This window comes from Peromyscus maniculatus, chromosome 13, assembly GCF_049852395.1.
Source record: "Peromyscus maniculatus bairdii isolate BWxNUB_F1_BW_parent chromosome 13, HU_Pman_BW_mat_3.1, whole genome shotgun sequence".
In the NCBI taxonomy this organism is placed as follows: Eukaryota; Metazoa; Chordata; class Mammalia; order Rodentia; family Cricetidae; genus Peromyscus; species Peromyscus maniculatus.
In genome coordinates, this window is record NC_134864.1 from 4,097,308 (window position 1) to 4,111,720 (window position 14,413).

General features: G+C 53.8%; 1 protein-coding gene across 1 annotated transcript; it reads left to right on the plus strand.

Moving 5' to 3' along the window:
- The first annotated feature begins 828 nt into the window (after window positions 1-828).
- On the plus strand, window positions 829-5,029 carry B3gnt7 (UDP-GlcNAc:betaGal beta-1,3-N-acetylglucosaminyltransferase 7). Its single transcript, XM_006984199.4, has 2 exons — window positions 829-1,190; window positions 2,781-5,029. Exons 1-2 carry the CDS (start codon window positions 1,180-1,182, stop codon window positions 3,961-3,963), a joined length of 1,194 nt encoding a protein of 397 aa, XP_006984261.1. The 5' UTR covers window positions 829-1,179; the 3' UTR covers window positions 3,964-5,029.
- The last annotated feature ends 9,384 nt before the right edge of the window (window positions 5,030-14,413 follow it).

Genomic DNA, 14,413 nt, shown 5'->3' on the forward strand with positions numbered 1-14,413 from the left:
GAAGCCAAAGGGAGCCTTCAACCTTGGGGCTCACAGGCGCTTTCTGGTCTCCCTTGTGTTCCCTGGGGAAGGGGGACTCACAGGAAAGCAGTTCTTTATTCCTGCGGTCTGAAAGAAATGGCGTAGGCAGGGACCACCTGCCGAGTCAGGCAGACCTCCTGGGCTGCCTTAGCGGAGCCGGTTCCATCAGCACCCCAGAGCCTGGGCCAAGATGCCCCCACCCTCCTCTGCTGGGACTGTGTGTCTGTCCCAAGAGAAAATGGTGTACACACAGCAGATTAATAAAGGCCTGGAGACAAGGGGGGAAGGTATGTGGAGGGGGGTACGTTAAGTGAAAGATCTGCTGGCAATACAAGAAAGGAGGTTTTTGTTTGTTTTGAGACCGGCTCACTAGGGAGCCCTGGCTGGCCTGGAATTCACCATGTAGACCAGGCGGGCCTCAAACTCACCGAGATCCACCTGCTGGAATTAAAGGCATGTGCGAACACTCTAGCAGAAGAATGGAGTTTTTGCAGAGGCAAATGGGCCTCCTGTTGGGGGGTTGTAGTGGAGAAAGAGTGGAGGACCCAGAGCCTTCCTGGGTGATCTGGGCTGGCTGGGGTCTGAGACAGGCAACCCAGCCTCCTCCTAGCATCATCTCCTCTTGTGATGGCCGACAGGCCTAAGCGACCTGGTATGGAGAAAAGTAAACAAGGCATAGAGAAGGAAGCATTAGGGAAGACAGCCTTTACCCGCCTTCCTCCACCCTACACACCCGGGACTACTTCAGAAGGAAGCAGCCAGGCCGCTAGGCGCCCGGTGGGCGTGGAGGTGGGCGGCGTCCGACGTCCCCACGTGTCCCGGAGAGAAGCAGGCGACCCCGTGAAGGCCCAGCGGGGAAGTCACCGCCTCAGGATGTTGGTGATCCTCAAGGTCTCTGAGATTCCGTCTCTTCCCCCCGCGATCTTGCGGGGCGTGCCTCTGAGCTGACCTGACCTGGGCGTAGTGGCTGTCCCCACGGTGAGCCGGGACGCGAAGGGTTAAGGTACCTGGGCCGCCGCCCCTGCGGCCCCTCCTCCAGCCGCCGGGAAAAAGAAAGTCTCAGCGGGGGAGCGCCCGGGTCCCGTCCTACCGACCACGGCCGCGGCGCCCAGAGCTGTGATCCGTGCGCCCCGCTCAGCCGCCCTGGACCGGGCCGCCATGTCTCTGTGGTGAGTCGGGGTCCCTGTGGGACGCATTGCACCTCCGGGCATCTCCTCCTCCCGGGACCCCAGACCGCAAGGATGATGCCCGCTGGATGTCGTGGGGCGGACCTCAGTTTCCCTGGGCAGCGGGGGTGGCGGGAGATGCGGAGCGGGGCGCGGCGCCAGAGCGGCAGGTGGGATGTGGGAGATGCGGGGCGCACGCTCGGCTCCCCGGCCGCGGCTCGGGCAGCCGGTATGCAAGGTCTCGAGGCCCCGGGGTCCCATCGAGAGTCGCCCACACACACACCCCGAGACTCCGCCGGTCCCTCTTCCCTCCTGTGGCCTCTCCTCCCAACCCTCTACCTCTCTCCCTTCCCGGTTTTGCTTTTACAAACGGAGTAGACTGATGCGTGCAAGCAAGGTGCCTCGCTCCGCCGCCCGGCACTGGCCCTTACCCGGACTCCGGAATTGGGGCTTGGAGCTTCTTTAGAACCCCGAGGGCTGGAGTACTGGGTCCGAGATCCTCTGCTCTGGTTCTCAGGAGGGTTCAACCTTGGGTCTCACCACCCAGTAGGGTAACTCGTGATTTCTGTCTTTCTCCATCCAACCTGGTGGCCAGAGTCTCGGAGCCCCTGGAAAAATCTCGATGTATAGAGGTGGGGGGCTCCATCTTCACTCACCCTGTGCCTCCGCGGCCTTAAAACCTGGGGGTATCTCTACCTGCTTCATGGCTCCCTGGCTCTTGTACCTCCTGCCTTGGAGGTGAGAGCCATCTCCCTGCCGCCCCAGCCCTGGAAGGTCACTCTGCCGACATGCTCTTTCCCCCAGTGTGAGCTAAGGAGGGAAGTTCTAGGGGAACGGGGCACAGGCGGGATCACTCCTGAGTAGAGCTAGGATTTCTGCCTCTGAAAAGGGTGTGGTGGGGTTACCTGGGCAGGGAGGGTCCCTAGAGAGTGGATTTCCTTCCTGGGGCTGGAGGGCTGGACACCTCGTTTCTCCTTGTGTGATATTAAGATGGGGGGAAGGGGTCAGGATGGCATCTGTCCACTCCACTTCCAGGCCTCCCATATTCCGTAAGTGTGGCTCATTTCTGTTGAGTTGGCTGTGTGGGAGATAGTAAGCCAGAACTCACTCCCCACAAAGGGTCTCCCCAAAAGCTTCAATGAAGGTACTGACTTTGCCTCTCACATTGACTGGTTCAAAGTCACCTGGTGATGTGCTCTCCACACAGATCTGAACTAGAAATGAAAACTGGGAAGAAGGGGATGGGCAGAGGTCTCTCTTCCTGGTGAAGTGACAACCTTTCCCTGAGTACAAGCCTGGTACTTTATCTTGTGTTCTGTCCTGTTTTTTTTGTTTGTTTGTTTGTTTGTTTTTTATTTGTTTGTTTTTGGGGGGGGCAGACAAGTATCTTAGAGAAGTTAAATGACTCCCTTCCCAAAGTCATTGGTTTTAGAACCCTAACAGCTGATTCTCAGAGCTTTTTGAGCTGGGGGGTTAGCCTGAGAAAGGAATCGGGATCTTCTGACCTTCCAGGAAGTGGAGTCCACTGGCCCCTCTGTGGCCACCTAGTCCTCAGGAGTACCAGCTCACCTTCTTCTCTACTGCTCCCCCTAGGAAGAAAACCCTCTACAAGAGTGTGTGCCTGGCTCTGGCCCTCCTGGTGGCTGTCACTGTATTCCAGCGCAGTGTGACCCCTGGCCAATTTCTGCAGGATCCTCTACCACCCACACCGGGGCCACCCAAAACTGGAAATGTAGTCAACTCCAACAGCTTCTGGAAAAGTTCAAAAGAAATAGTGGCTCCCACCCCCATATCCCCTCAGGGACCCCAGGCCTGGGATGTGATCACCACTAACTGTTCTATCAACATCAATCTGACCCATCAGCCCTGGGTCCAGAGTCTTGAGCCACACTTCCGGCAGTTTCTAGCCTATCGCCATTGCCGCTATTTTCCCATGTTGCTGAACCATCCAGAGAAGTGCAAAGGTGACATCTATCTGTTGGTGGTGGTCAAGTCGGTCATCACGCAGCACGACCGCCGTGAGGTCATCCGTCAGACCTGGGGCCACGAGTGGGAGTCGGCGGGCCAGGGCAGGGGTGCCGTGCGCACCCTCTTCCTGCTGGGCACAGCCTCCAAGCAAGAGGAGGGGACCCACTATCAGCAGCTGCTGGCCTACGAGGACCGTCTCTATGGTGACATCCTACAGTGGGACTTCCTTGACAGCTTCTTCAACCTGACCCTCAAGGAGATCCACTTCCTTAAGTGGCTTGACATTTACTGTCCCAGCGTCCCCTTCATCTTCAAAGGTGACGATGACGTCTTTGTCAACCCCACCAACCTCCTTGAGTTTCTGTCTGACCGGCAGCCCCAGGAAAACCTATTTGTAGGTGACGTCCTGAAGCACGCTCGGCCCATCCGCAAAAAAGATAACAAGTACTACATCCCCACCGTCATGTACAGCAAGTCCACCTACCCGCCCTATGCTGGCGGTGGGGGTTTCCTCATGTCCGGTAGCCTAGCTCGGCATCTCCACCATGCCTGTGACACCGTGGAACTCTTCCCTATCGATGACGTTTTCCTGGGCATGTGCTTGGAGGTGCTGGGCGTGCAGCCTACAGGCCACGAGGGCTTCAAGACCTTTGGCATCTCTCGGGTCCGAGGCAGCCGTATGAACAAGGAGCCCTGCTTCTACCGTGCCATGCTTGTGGTACACAAGCTGCTGCCCGCTGAGCTGCTGGCCATGTGGGATCTGGTGCATAGCAATCTCACCTGCTCCCTCAAGTTCCAGGTGCTCTAATGGTGCTGGGCCACCAGCACCTTTGCCCTCGAGTCCTTGGGGTCCTGGGCTGGGGCTACGGTGCGTGGCAGAGTCTTTGGTCCCAGGTGGAAGGTGAAGGGGGTCTGGGCCTTCTGTGCCCCTGGGTGTGGTGTGGTACAGAGAGTCAGAGAGGAACTCCCAGAAATTCCCAGAAAGTGAGGCCCAGGAACAGCTGGAACTTCCCTGACTGGAGGTCATCTGAGGACCTGGATCCCTCCTAGCCTAGGCCTGTAGCCTGGCCCCGCTATCCTGGTAGGAGACCCTGGTGGCCCCTGCAGGAACATTTGCTCAGGTACCTGGGCTAGGCCTGGCCAGTGGGTCTGTGTCTGCCTCTCATCATCGCAGAGAAGTCTCTTCCTGTAAAACGCCTCGGCTCCCTGAGGGCCGGGCAGCCTTTGTGGGGGCTCAGCCCTGTGCAGGTCCACAGGCGTCCCCTCATCCATACCCCTGGATCTCCCAAGAGCCGAGCCCCACAGGTTTTCAGCACAGCCCCAAGCTTGCCGGAGTCTGCTCCAGTGACGGACTCCTGGCTCTGTCTTCTCTTGTCCAGAAGCCTGACTGGCCGCTCCGACTACCTCAGCACTCCACTAAGCCTCAGTGTGGGCCACAGCCCCACCCTACACCCGACACAGGGCAAAAGAGCAGCGCTCCTGGCCCCCCAAGGCACAGTGATACCTGACCATAGCCCAAGCCAGGGTTCACCCTTGCACCTCACCAATACTGACTCCCTGGCCAGAAACTGGCCTGTCTGGTCCTAGACGTTGACACTTTTCTATTACTGTGAAGCTTTATTTATGAAGAATTGGAAGGAGACAACTCCAGGCCTTGGGAGGTGGTCAGCCCTCCTCTCTACACTGTCCTTCAGCAGCCCCGGTCACCACCTGGCACCGTTACCATTCAGTCCCACACTGAGCTCTCCCCACTGATCCTGGGGCCTACACAGACTATTTCCCCTGTGAAAGGATGCCACCTCCCACCCGGACTGGGGTCACCCGGAAAAGACGGTGGCATCATTAGTTTCTCAATAAAACTGGACTGGTTGCTGGCGGTGTCTGAGCTAGCTGGTTCCTTGGCCTTGGCTAGTAGGTGTGTAAGACCTCCAGAGGGCCCTCAGAGGAAGGGCGAGCGGTGGTGATGAACAATGCAAGCTGTGACACTCAGCTGTTTCAGGTGACCACAGGGACAGCTGAGGCCTTGGCCTAGGTATAGATCAGCCGGGGTCAAGGCAAAAGTTCAGGCCCAAGGCTAGTGTTCTGGTGGCCTTAGGCAGGGCACACAGTCTAGTGTGCTTCCTGAAGTCCTGTGCAGTCAGCCTGGAAGCACTGAAGTCGGCTTGGGTGGAAGGAGAGACTGCCTGCTGTACGCAGGACCTTCGCCCGAGCTGCGGCCAGGACAGGATCTTCTGAGACAGTTGTAGTGGAGCAAGTCAGCTGTGCCCAGCTCAGCGAGAGCCACCACAAGCCCAGCTATCCAGACCCAAGTCCTAGGGACAGAGGACAGGGCTGCCACCGTCTCTCCCTAGCAAAGGTCTTCCCGCACCCGCTCTGTCAACTGGCTACATCATGTGCAGGGCTCATTGCAAAATGCACGCCTGGCTCCCAGAAGTTAGGAATGTTGAGGTTGCAACAACACAGGGCTGTTTTGTGGAGCCAGGGCCTGCGGGAGGCAGGAGCGCCTCTCTGAAAGCTCACAGACACCCGCCCACCCTCAGATCAGCCCTGGAGAGAAGGGCCAGGTGGAGGCTCGGGGGTCATGTGTGGAGCCACTTCTAGGACCAGGCAGAGGGGTGGTTTAATCAAAGGGGGAGGGGGTGGCTGGTTGTGCAGCTAGGGGCAAAGCAGGCCTGAATCTCCAGCCTTAGAGGTTTTAGGAAAGTGTCTGGAGATGGCCCTGGGAGCGGGACAGCAGAGATCAGTAGTCCTGAGGCCCCTGCACACTGGCTTACTTTCTCTCTGGGTCCTGTGGACTGGGAACTCTCAGGCGGAAGTAGCCCGCCGGCACTGTGGGTGCTTCTGAGCTTGCTCAGCCTCGGCCAGATGGCCAGAGTGTGAGGCTTTGCTTCCAGCTAGCTCCCTCACTTGAACCCAGGGCTTGGCAGGCAGGTGGGAGGCCAAGGGGGGAGGGGAGATAAGCTCACACACCCACCCCCCAGCACTAGCCCTCACCGCGCCGTGTATCTGCTACTTAAAGGACTAGAGGATGTTTGCCGCGGTCGGTCGACTGGAATTTGGAGGAGCCGCTGAGGGGGGACATGAGGGAGAGGTGCTCTGCTGGGTTTGTTGGCCAATCCCCATTCTTGGGTCCAGAAGTGATAGAAACATAGCATACCCAAGGCTACACAGGCTAGGCTGAGGACACTCACTGCAGCTCCTATCAAGAGCAGGTTAGGCCTGTGACTCCTGGAACAAAAGAAAAGAACTACTTTTATAAGAAAGCACCCCCCACCCCCCACCCCCCGCTGCCGCCAACAGTTCCCATCCTGGTTATCTGATAGAAGAAGAAAGGGATTCAGAACCAGAACAGGTATTGTCCAGTGTTGACTGGTCAGTGTCCAGTTCTCCATGCAAGAATAAGAGATTTTAGAAAAGGATCCGGCCCCAGCTGGTCAGGGGCTGAGCAGAGGCTCATGCAGTTAGTTCTGACTCTCAGGGTCAGGCATGTTCTCTGGAGACTGCCTTTACCCTACATCTGAGAAAATGAAAGGTTGTGATTCTTAGCTCGAGGCTGTATGTTGGCCCTGGGTCAGTGAATCTGCTGAGAGGGCCAACCCACCAAACAGGATCCTCCCTAGCCTCAGATGGGTCTGTCTCTCTTAGGGTCCCATCTGTTTCTAGTCAGGGTGCTGTCTGCCAGGCTCTGAATTATAAGGACACATCAGGTTGACGAAGGTTCAGACCCCACTACACGGAACAGGATAGGAATATAGCCCCAAAACTATGTTCTGGGATGTTCAGAACGCCAGCCTGCTGCAGCCCCTAAGCCAGCCTGCTCTGTTGCCCTGGGCTCTTTTCAGTTTGCCTAGTGAGTGTGTGAGGACTCAGCCTTCTCCATCCAGGTTGCCTCTAAAGACACCTTTATTGCTGGTCATTTGGGGAAACAGTCGTAAAGATAGAGTTTATTCTGGAAGGTTCAGCCGGTTTTCACTAAAGTCCTGTTTTCCTAGTAGAGAGGTGTGTCCCATCACCAAGGCTGCATACCAAAAGACAAAAGTCTACCGGGTGTAATTCAAGTTTCCTTCCCAGGACAAGTCTCAAGTACCCCAGGCTGGATGTGAACTCACCATGATTAGCCACTTCCTGGCAATTGGGATTACAGGTGTGAAAATAGGGACTGATGGAGGCGATGTGTAAATCAGGGGAAGCAGACAGGCATCTCCCCAAGTAGAATTGTTCTTTAGTCAGAACGACTGGGGAGCTACAGTCTCTTAGACTGAGCGGAAGTGGCCTGGGGGGTCTTGGGGCTTTATGGGATGTGAAAGGGGGAATTGGGATGGAAGAGTCCATCTGCAGGGCAGTCCACCCCCACCCCCACCCCCGCGCAGCCTGGAAGTGGTAGATACCAGCGGGTTGGCACGTGCATCTCCTGACTAGAAGCTTCCATGAGTGTTAGTCACTTTCCTGAGTTCCTCAGTCCACCTGAGGCTTTTAAGCAGCGCTGAGGACTGAACCCAGAGCTTCCCGCTTAGGCAAGCGCTCTGCCGTCTGAGCTGTCTCCAGCGCTACCGAGAAGTTTTCAAATGATCAAAAAGTTTCCTTAGAGGGGGAGCCTTCAGAAATACTGACCGGAAAACCAAGGAAGACTTTTTATAACCAATGGTAGTAGACTGAGCTGGGAGACCCAGCAAGGCCCTCCTCAGATTCCTCATGAACTGTTAGCACTCCTGTTCCCAGGCATAGGTGAGTCCCCCAAACAGAAGGGGACAAATGACCTTTCCAACTTTTATGGTTTACTTCAGGGAAGGAGGGCTCTGCCTTCCATGTCCTTTGGTTCAGCGTGACAAAGGACCGGTGTTTACTCTCTTTTTCTGGGTGGACGTTAGGAATAATTGTGGAGCCCGGTCAATATGTCTGGCGCTGGAAACATTTTGCATGTATAATCGATATGACTTTGACTTTAGTAAAATAGGTTTACATTTCGCTGTAAATTCTTTTATATACCCTGTTGGGGAGGACCTTACTCCCAGATTTCCTTTGCGAAGTCTCCGCAGGCAGTTCCAGCTGTTCGCGATCGCGCCACACAGCGGCGCTGCTGAGCGGACCTGCGCAGTACGGGGGCTTCTCGGGCCACGCAGGCTGCAGCGAAGCCTGGGCTTCAGGCATTTAAGTTTCCATCTCTTTCACGGTCACGCTCGCAACCATCCGCCACCAGAGAGCAGTTGGATGCTGAGGCACTGGGTCCAGGGGTTTCCGGGTGAACTCCATAAACTCCTTCTTACAGTAGCAACGTTCCGGCTTTTGATGGCAGGACATTTTAGTCCCCAAACCGATCTGGGCTAGCCATAGGTGTGTGTTGGGGAGGGTTTCCTTACCAAGGACAGAAGGCTTCATAGCAAAAAGCTCCCGTCCTCGGCTCCCAGCTTTGTATCCAAAGGGGACTTGAAAGGGGGCAAAAGGCCGCCGTTTCCCGGAGCTGGGCTGCCTCCCCCGGCATATTTACATAACTAAGAGAGACCACTTAAGGAATCCTACCCTTCACAAAGGAAGCCTGTTCGAGGTGTAGTACCAGGGAGTGCGGGAAGCTTCTGGAATCCCGTTCAACACTACATTCAAAGGAAGAAATGGAGGTCTCAGGAGGATCCCACAGCTATTGTGTGACGGGGATCGCCTGGAACCCTATGCTCCCAACCCCCCTCCAGATCCTCTCCCCCAGCATCCGTCCATTTTCCTCGCAGACTCTTAGTGGTAATGTGTTCGCTTCTGTGTGAAAGCCTACAGAGTACCAAAACCTGTGGTGTCCAATGAGTGACGAGTTTTGGAGAATCTCAGAAGTGTGGAGCCTTATGGGGGGAAAAAAAATCAGATAATTATTTAAATATTCTGACGCAAGGGTTTTCTGTTCCCACGAATCCCTGGCACTGTCTGAAATGTTTGCACCAAGCCACATTTACTATCTGGAGCCTCTTTCCACACTTTAAAAAGAATTGCTATTGCGTTTGTTTATTTATGGGAGGGGGTTGTGCATGCTGCGTGTGGATGTGGAGGTCGGAGGACAGCTTGCAGGAGTAAGTTCTGGCCTTCCAGCAGGCGGATCTGGGGATAGATAGGACTCACGTGTCAGGCTTGCTCAGTCATCTGGGCTGGCCCCCCTTTCCCAGCGCTACCTAAGCTGATGACTGTGCAAACTGCCGGGTCTGGGGAGCTGTGAGGCTGACTTCTCCCTCCTGTGGAAAAACCAGTTCTCCCCCGTTTGCAATTCAATTCTTTCGCTCTGTAAAAATGTGTGCTGTGAATGGCTCCTTTAGCTGGTCACTGCGTCTGCCTTGTCCTCCCTGTGACTAAAGTCCCTAACACACGCTCATTTCTGTGTCTGCGTGAAAGTCACGAATTTGCCTTTCCGTGGTGATTAAACTACCGTTTTCTTATTTAAACAAAACACCTATGCATGGAGTGGACTGCGATTTTTGCATCTATTTCTGATACAAAACTGGAATTGTGGGAAGATGGGAGATAGTTAATTCTTAAATAGGTAGATAGAGAGGTCCGAGATGAGATCACACTGACCTCTAAGTACTTCCACTTTAGAGGAAGATGGGCCCTTCACAAAAGAAACCTCCTTGCTAAAGCTTTTTTCCACTCCCGAAGGCCTCCACGCTAACTCCCAGCCAGCAGGATAACTCCCTGCCCCAGTTCCCGGCCAGCCATAGATAACCCAAAGGGTGGGCTTGGCTTGGCTGACTCCTTCCCAACCGCAAGGCTGGCCCCAGATAACCCGCGAGGTGGGCTTGGCCGGTTTTTAAAGGTCCCCACCCTTCTCCTTCTCAGTCAGGTCCCTGCAGACCTTTTAAAACGACCCGATCGACTAAATGTACCGTGCCCGGTCCAATTTAAAAGGAACCCACACCCTATTAGAAAATATATAAATCCAGAGCTGGGTGTGGTGGGGCACTCTTGTAGACCCAGGATTCAGGAGGCAGAGGCAGGTTTGTCTCTGTGGTTTCAAAAGACCAAGCTGGTCTACATAGTGAGTTCCGGACCAGCCAAGGCTACGAAGACTCTGTCTCAAAAAAAAAAAAAAAAAAAAAAAACCACAGAGAGACAGAGAAACTGACTACCTGGGAGCAGATCTGCTTCTTCCCACCCCCACTGCCCTCCTTAGGCACGGGGTTCTGCCTCTGCAATAAACATCCTGGAGGTGGACTGCAACTTGCACGTCCTCCAATTCTTTACCGGACAGTAACATCCTGGAGAAAGGAGAGCTACATACAGGCAGGGCAACATAAACTTGGAAGTAAATTTTACATTCACTATTGTCCCTTCAAAGTCACGCAAGGCGTATATTTAGTCTTTCATGGGTAACCGGAGTCTCCCTAGGAGCTTGGAGAAAATACTGGACCAGGCCATAAACCGGGCGGATTAAAAAGGAGCTGCAGGGTCAGGAGCGGGCCCGACGGCAGCCTGGTGCCCGCAGCATCCTGGCAACACTGAGGGGCAGAGATTTACTGACCCTGCAGAACAGAAGACAACCTATCTCGAATCATCTGGATTTCCCCGGCACGGCCCAACCTACTGGAATGCCCGGAATTCCTTCCCGGTCCTGGGCTCCGCAGGCCTGCGCCTGAGTCACCGGCGGAAGAAGGGTGCCCCAGGTGGTCAGGATCTGAGACCCTGCTGGGGACACATGGAGGGCCCTGATCGCCGCTGGATCCCGGAGAGGAGACGGGTCGCGGCGGAGTGCACGTTCCAAGCACTCTTTGCTGGGCACCAGTGGTGTGGATGACGAGGGCGAGCCGTGGGCAGGCTGGGGGCGGGGTCCCCTATGAGTACCTAGGAGCAAGGGGTAGCAGGCTTCCCGGACCACAGTAAACCCGGGAAAAGGCAGGGAGCGCCCCCTGTTGCCCGCCTGGACAACGGGAACTAGAGTCTAGCTAAGGACACTTTGGGCCATTGCCATCTGGAATTTAGCATCATTTGAACCCATGAATTACCAGTCTTTCAAGAGAGCATTGTGTGCCTCAGTTTTGGCTTCATACCAGACAGGTATCGGGAATTGACCTCTGACAGTGAGCATGAAGGATTCTTACTCTTTGCATAACGGGACTGTGTAAGAAATGTCTCCATTGTACCTGGTTTGTAACACAAAAGCTCAGGCTCCAGGAGTTCCAGCAAAGCTCTGCCACCAGCCCCAATGCACCAACCAGGGAAGGTGGGGCGGGAGGCTCAAGCTTGGAATCCTAGCACTTGGAAGGTTGAGGCAGGAGGATCCCATACAAGTTAGAGGCCAGCCTGAGCTACAGAAAAACAAAAAGACTCACTTGAAGTGGCCACATTGGGAAGAATAAATAAAAAGGTCCAGCGAGTATTGGCATGAGATTAGGTTTAAAGAGAAAAAAGCTGGGAGAGAGAAGCGGCAGAAGCGATTCTGTTAAGCAGTCCGTGGTCTGGCTGATCACAGTCTCGGTTCCGCTTGTGCAAGGTGGTCCTAGACTCTGTCACGGCTTGAGGGGCTCAGTCTAGGTCCCAGCTAGAAGATGAGCCCTTCTGCCCCAGGCTGCAGCCTGCCTGCCTCGATAATCATCCTTGCTCGGGACTGGTTTGTGTTTCCAAGTTTTGTACTTCCTGGAGAGTTAGGGTAATTTATCTTTGTGCTTCAGCCAAAGGAAACACACAGGAAAGGAAGAGAGAGATGCCAGGTCCCATTCTGCTTTAGTTACCGTGTGGGACCCGTCCGAAGGCCTCACCTTCACCAGGGTAGGAGGTGTACAGGGTTTTTAGGGCCCAGGGAGATGAGTGCCAGGGTTGACAGAGCTCACTGCAGTCAGTCACTCAGCCTCACAGGTTCTGTGAGGTCAGAACTGAGGCCTTGGGTGTTAGAGAATTGGGTGCTGTCACTGTATAGGATCACATATGGAAAACAAAAGGCGCGGTGATGGAGGTAGCGGTAGCGCACTCCTTTAATCCCAGCCATGGAGGCAGAGGCCAGCCTGGTCTACAGAGTGAGTTCCGGGACAGCAAGAACTAAACAGAGAAACCCTGTCTTGAAAAAACAAACAAAAAAAGGTGCAATGTTCATGGGGTCGCCATCCTGTGCGACAAGCTCTCTCTCTCATAACCCAAAGGGCTATGCCTGTGTAGAGTCTGCTTCCCAGAGCTCTGTCCAGGCTGCTGTGGATCTGGATGGGAGCTCAGCCCTTCCTGCACAGTGGCCTCCATCAAGGTCTCGGTCCAGACCCCATGAACAAAGCCGGGCTGTGGACTCGTCTCACCATGGTTCTCACCGTATTGAAAAGATGGCCCAGTTGGAAGTGGGGCCAGAAGCTGGGTCAGGAGTAAACATCGGTCTTCCCACTTACTTCAAAGAGGTCTTCAAGCCTGGCAGCCCCCAAGGGCCTTTGAAGGTGGCCTAGACCCCAGGTCACAGTGGGTGGCAGGGAAATGCAGAGGACAGGAGAGGAAGGGAAAGCCCAAGGAAGCTGGGATCGGCACACTCAAGTACTTTTAAAGAAAAATAGGCATGTGTGTTAATAGTAAAGCATAAATTATTAAACTTCAATATTTTAAGAGAAAAAAAGGTGCAATGATCAAGTTGGATTAGATTAGTTTTATTCACAGATGTAGATATACATCAAAGATCAAAATACACAATTAAGAAAATGAAATATTCTGGGAGGCAGTGGTTCACAACTTTAATCCCAGCACTCAGGAGGCAGAGGCAAGTGGATATCTGAGTTCAAGGCCAACCTGGTCTACAGAGCCAGTTCCAGGATAGCCAGGGCTACACAGAGAAACTCTGTCTTGAAGGAAGGAAGGAAGGAAGGAAGGAAGGAAGGAAGGAAGGAAGGAAGGAAGGAAGGAAGGAAGGAAGGAAGGAAGGAAGGAAGGAAGGAAGGAAGAGAAAATGAGATATGTGTACCCTATGGATTGGAGGTGTGCACCATCATTCCTGGCTTATTATGTGTCATTTTTAAAAAACAGGTTTAAAAAAAAAAACAATTTTTATTAGGGTCTGGAGAGATGGCTCAGCAGTTGAGAGCACTGGCTGCTCTTGCAGAAGACCTGGGTTCAGTTCCCAGCACCCACGTGGCTGTTCACTCACTTGTGACTCCAATTCCAGGGGACCTGGCATCCTCTTCTGGCTGCTGTGCACACTGACAGACATGCAGGAAACACACCCATACTTCTACAGTAAATTAAATCTTTAAAAGGTTACCAAGCTTATTCGTCTTATTTGATGCGTGAATGTTTTGCCTGCATGTATGTATGTCCACCACATCATACTTAGTGCCCTCAGAGGTCAGAAGAGGGCATCTCCTGGAACTGAAATCATGGATGATGTGACCTACCCTGTGGGAGCTGGAATCAGATCTGGGTCCTCTATAAGAGCAACAAGTGTTCTTAAGCCCCGAAGAAAGTCTTTAAAAGTTGCTGAGCATGGTGATAGACACCTGCAATCCAGCGCTTAGACGTAGAATCATCAGGGGTTCAAGGCCAACCTCAACTACATAGTAATTTCAAGATCACCCTGGGGCGCTGGAGAGATGGCTCAGTGGTTAAGAGTACTGGGTGCTCTTCCAGAGGCCCTGGTTTTGATACCCAGCATCCATATAGTGGCTTATAACCATCTGCAACTCCAGTCCCACAATGCAATGCCCTCTTCTGGCACTTGCATTCACAGACACACATCTGGCTGGATGTGGCAGCACACGCCTCCAGCACTCGGGAGGCAGAGGCAGGCAGATCTCTGAGTTGAAGGCCAGCCTGGGCTACAGAGTTCCAGGACAGGGCTCTACAGTAAGCTCACTTGAGTTTGGAGCCTCCAGACCCACGCAAAGCTGACATGGTAGTGGGTCTGTAATCCTAACACTCCAACCAGAAAGAAGGAGAGGTGAGGAAGCAGGGGGACAGCCAGCCTGGCACACAGGCCAGGGAAGCAACGACCTTGTCCAAACCAAGTGGAAGGTTAAGATTAACAACCAGGGTTGTCCTCTGCTCTCCACACACACACACCATGGCATGAACATGCCAATGTACACACACATACACACACACCATGGCATATACATGCCCATATGCACATACATACACCATGGCACACACATGCCCATGTGTATACACACACACAAACACACCATGGCACACACATGCCCATGTGTACACACACACACAACAACAAAACTGTATCTGTATGCCACACAAAGATGATACTTTCTCTTTTGCATATAAAATTCTAGCATATGGACATTTGAAAGAAAAAAATTAATTGTACTCAAGCC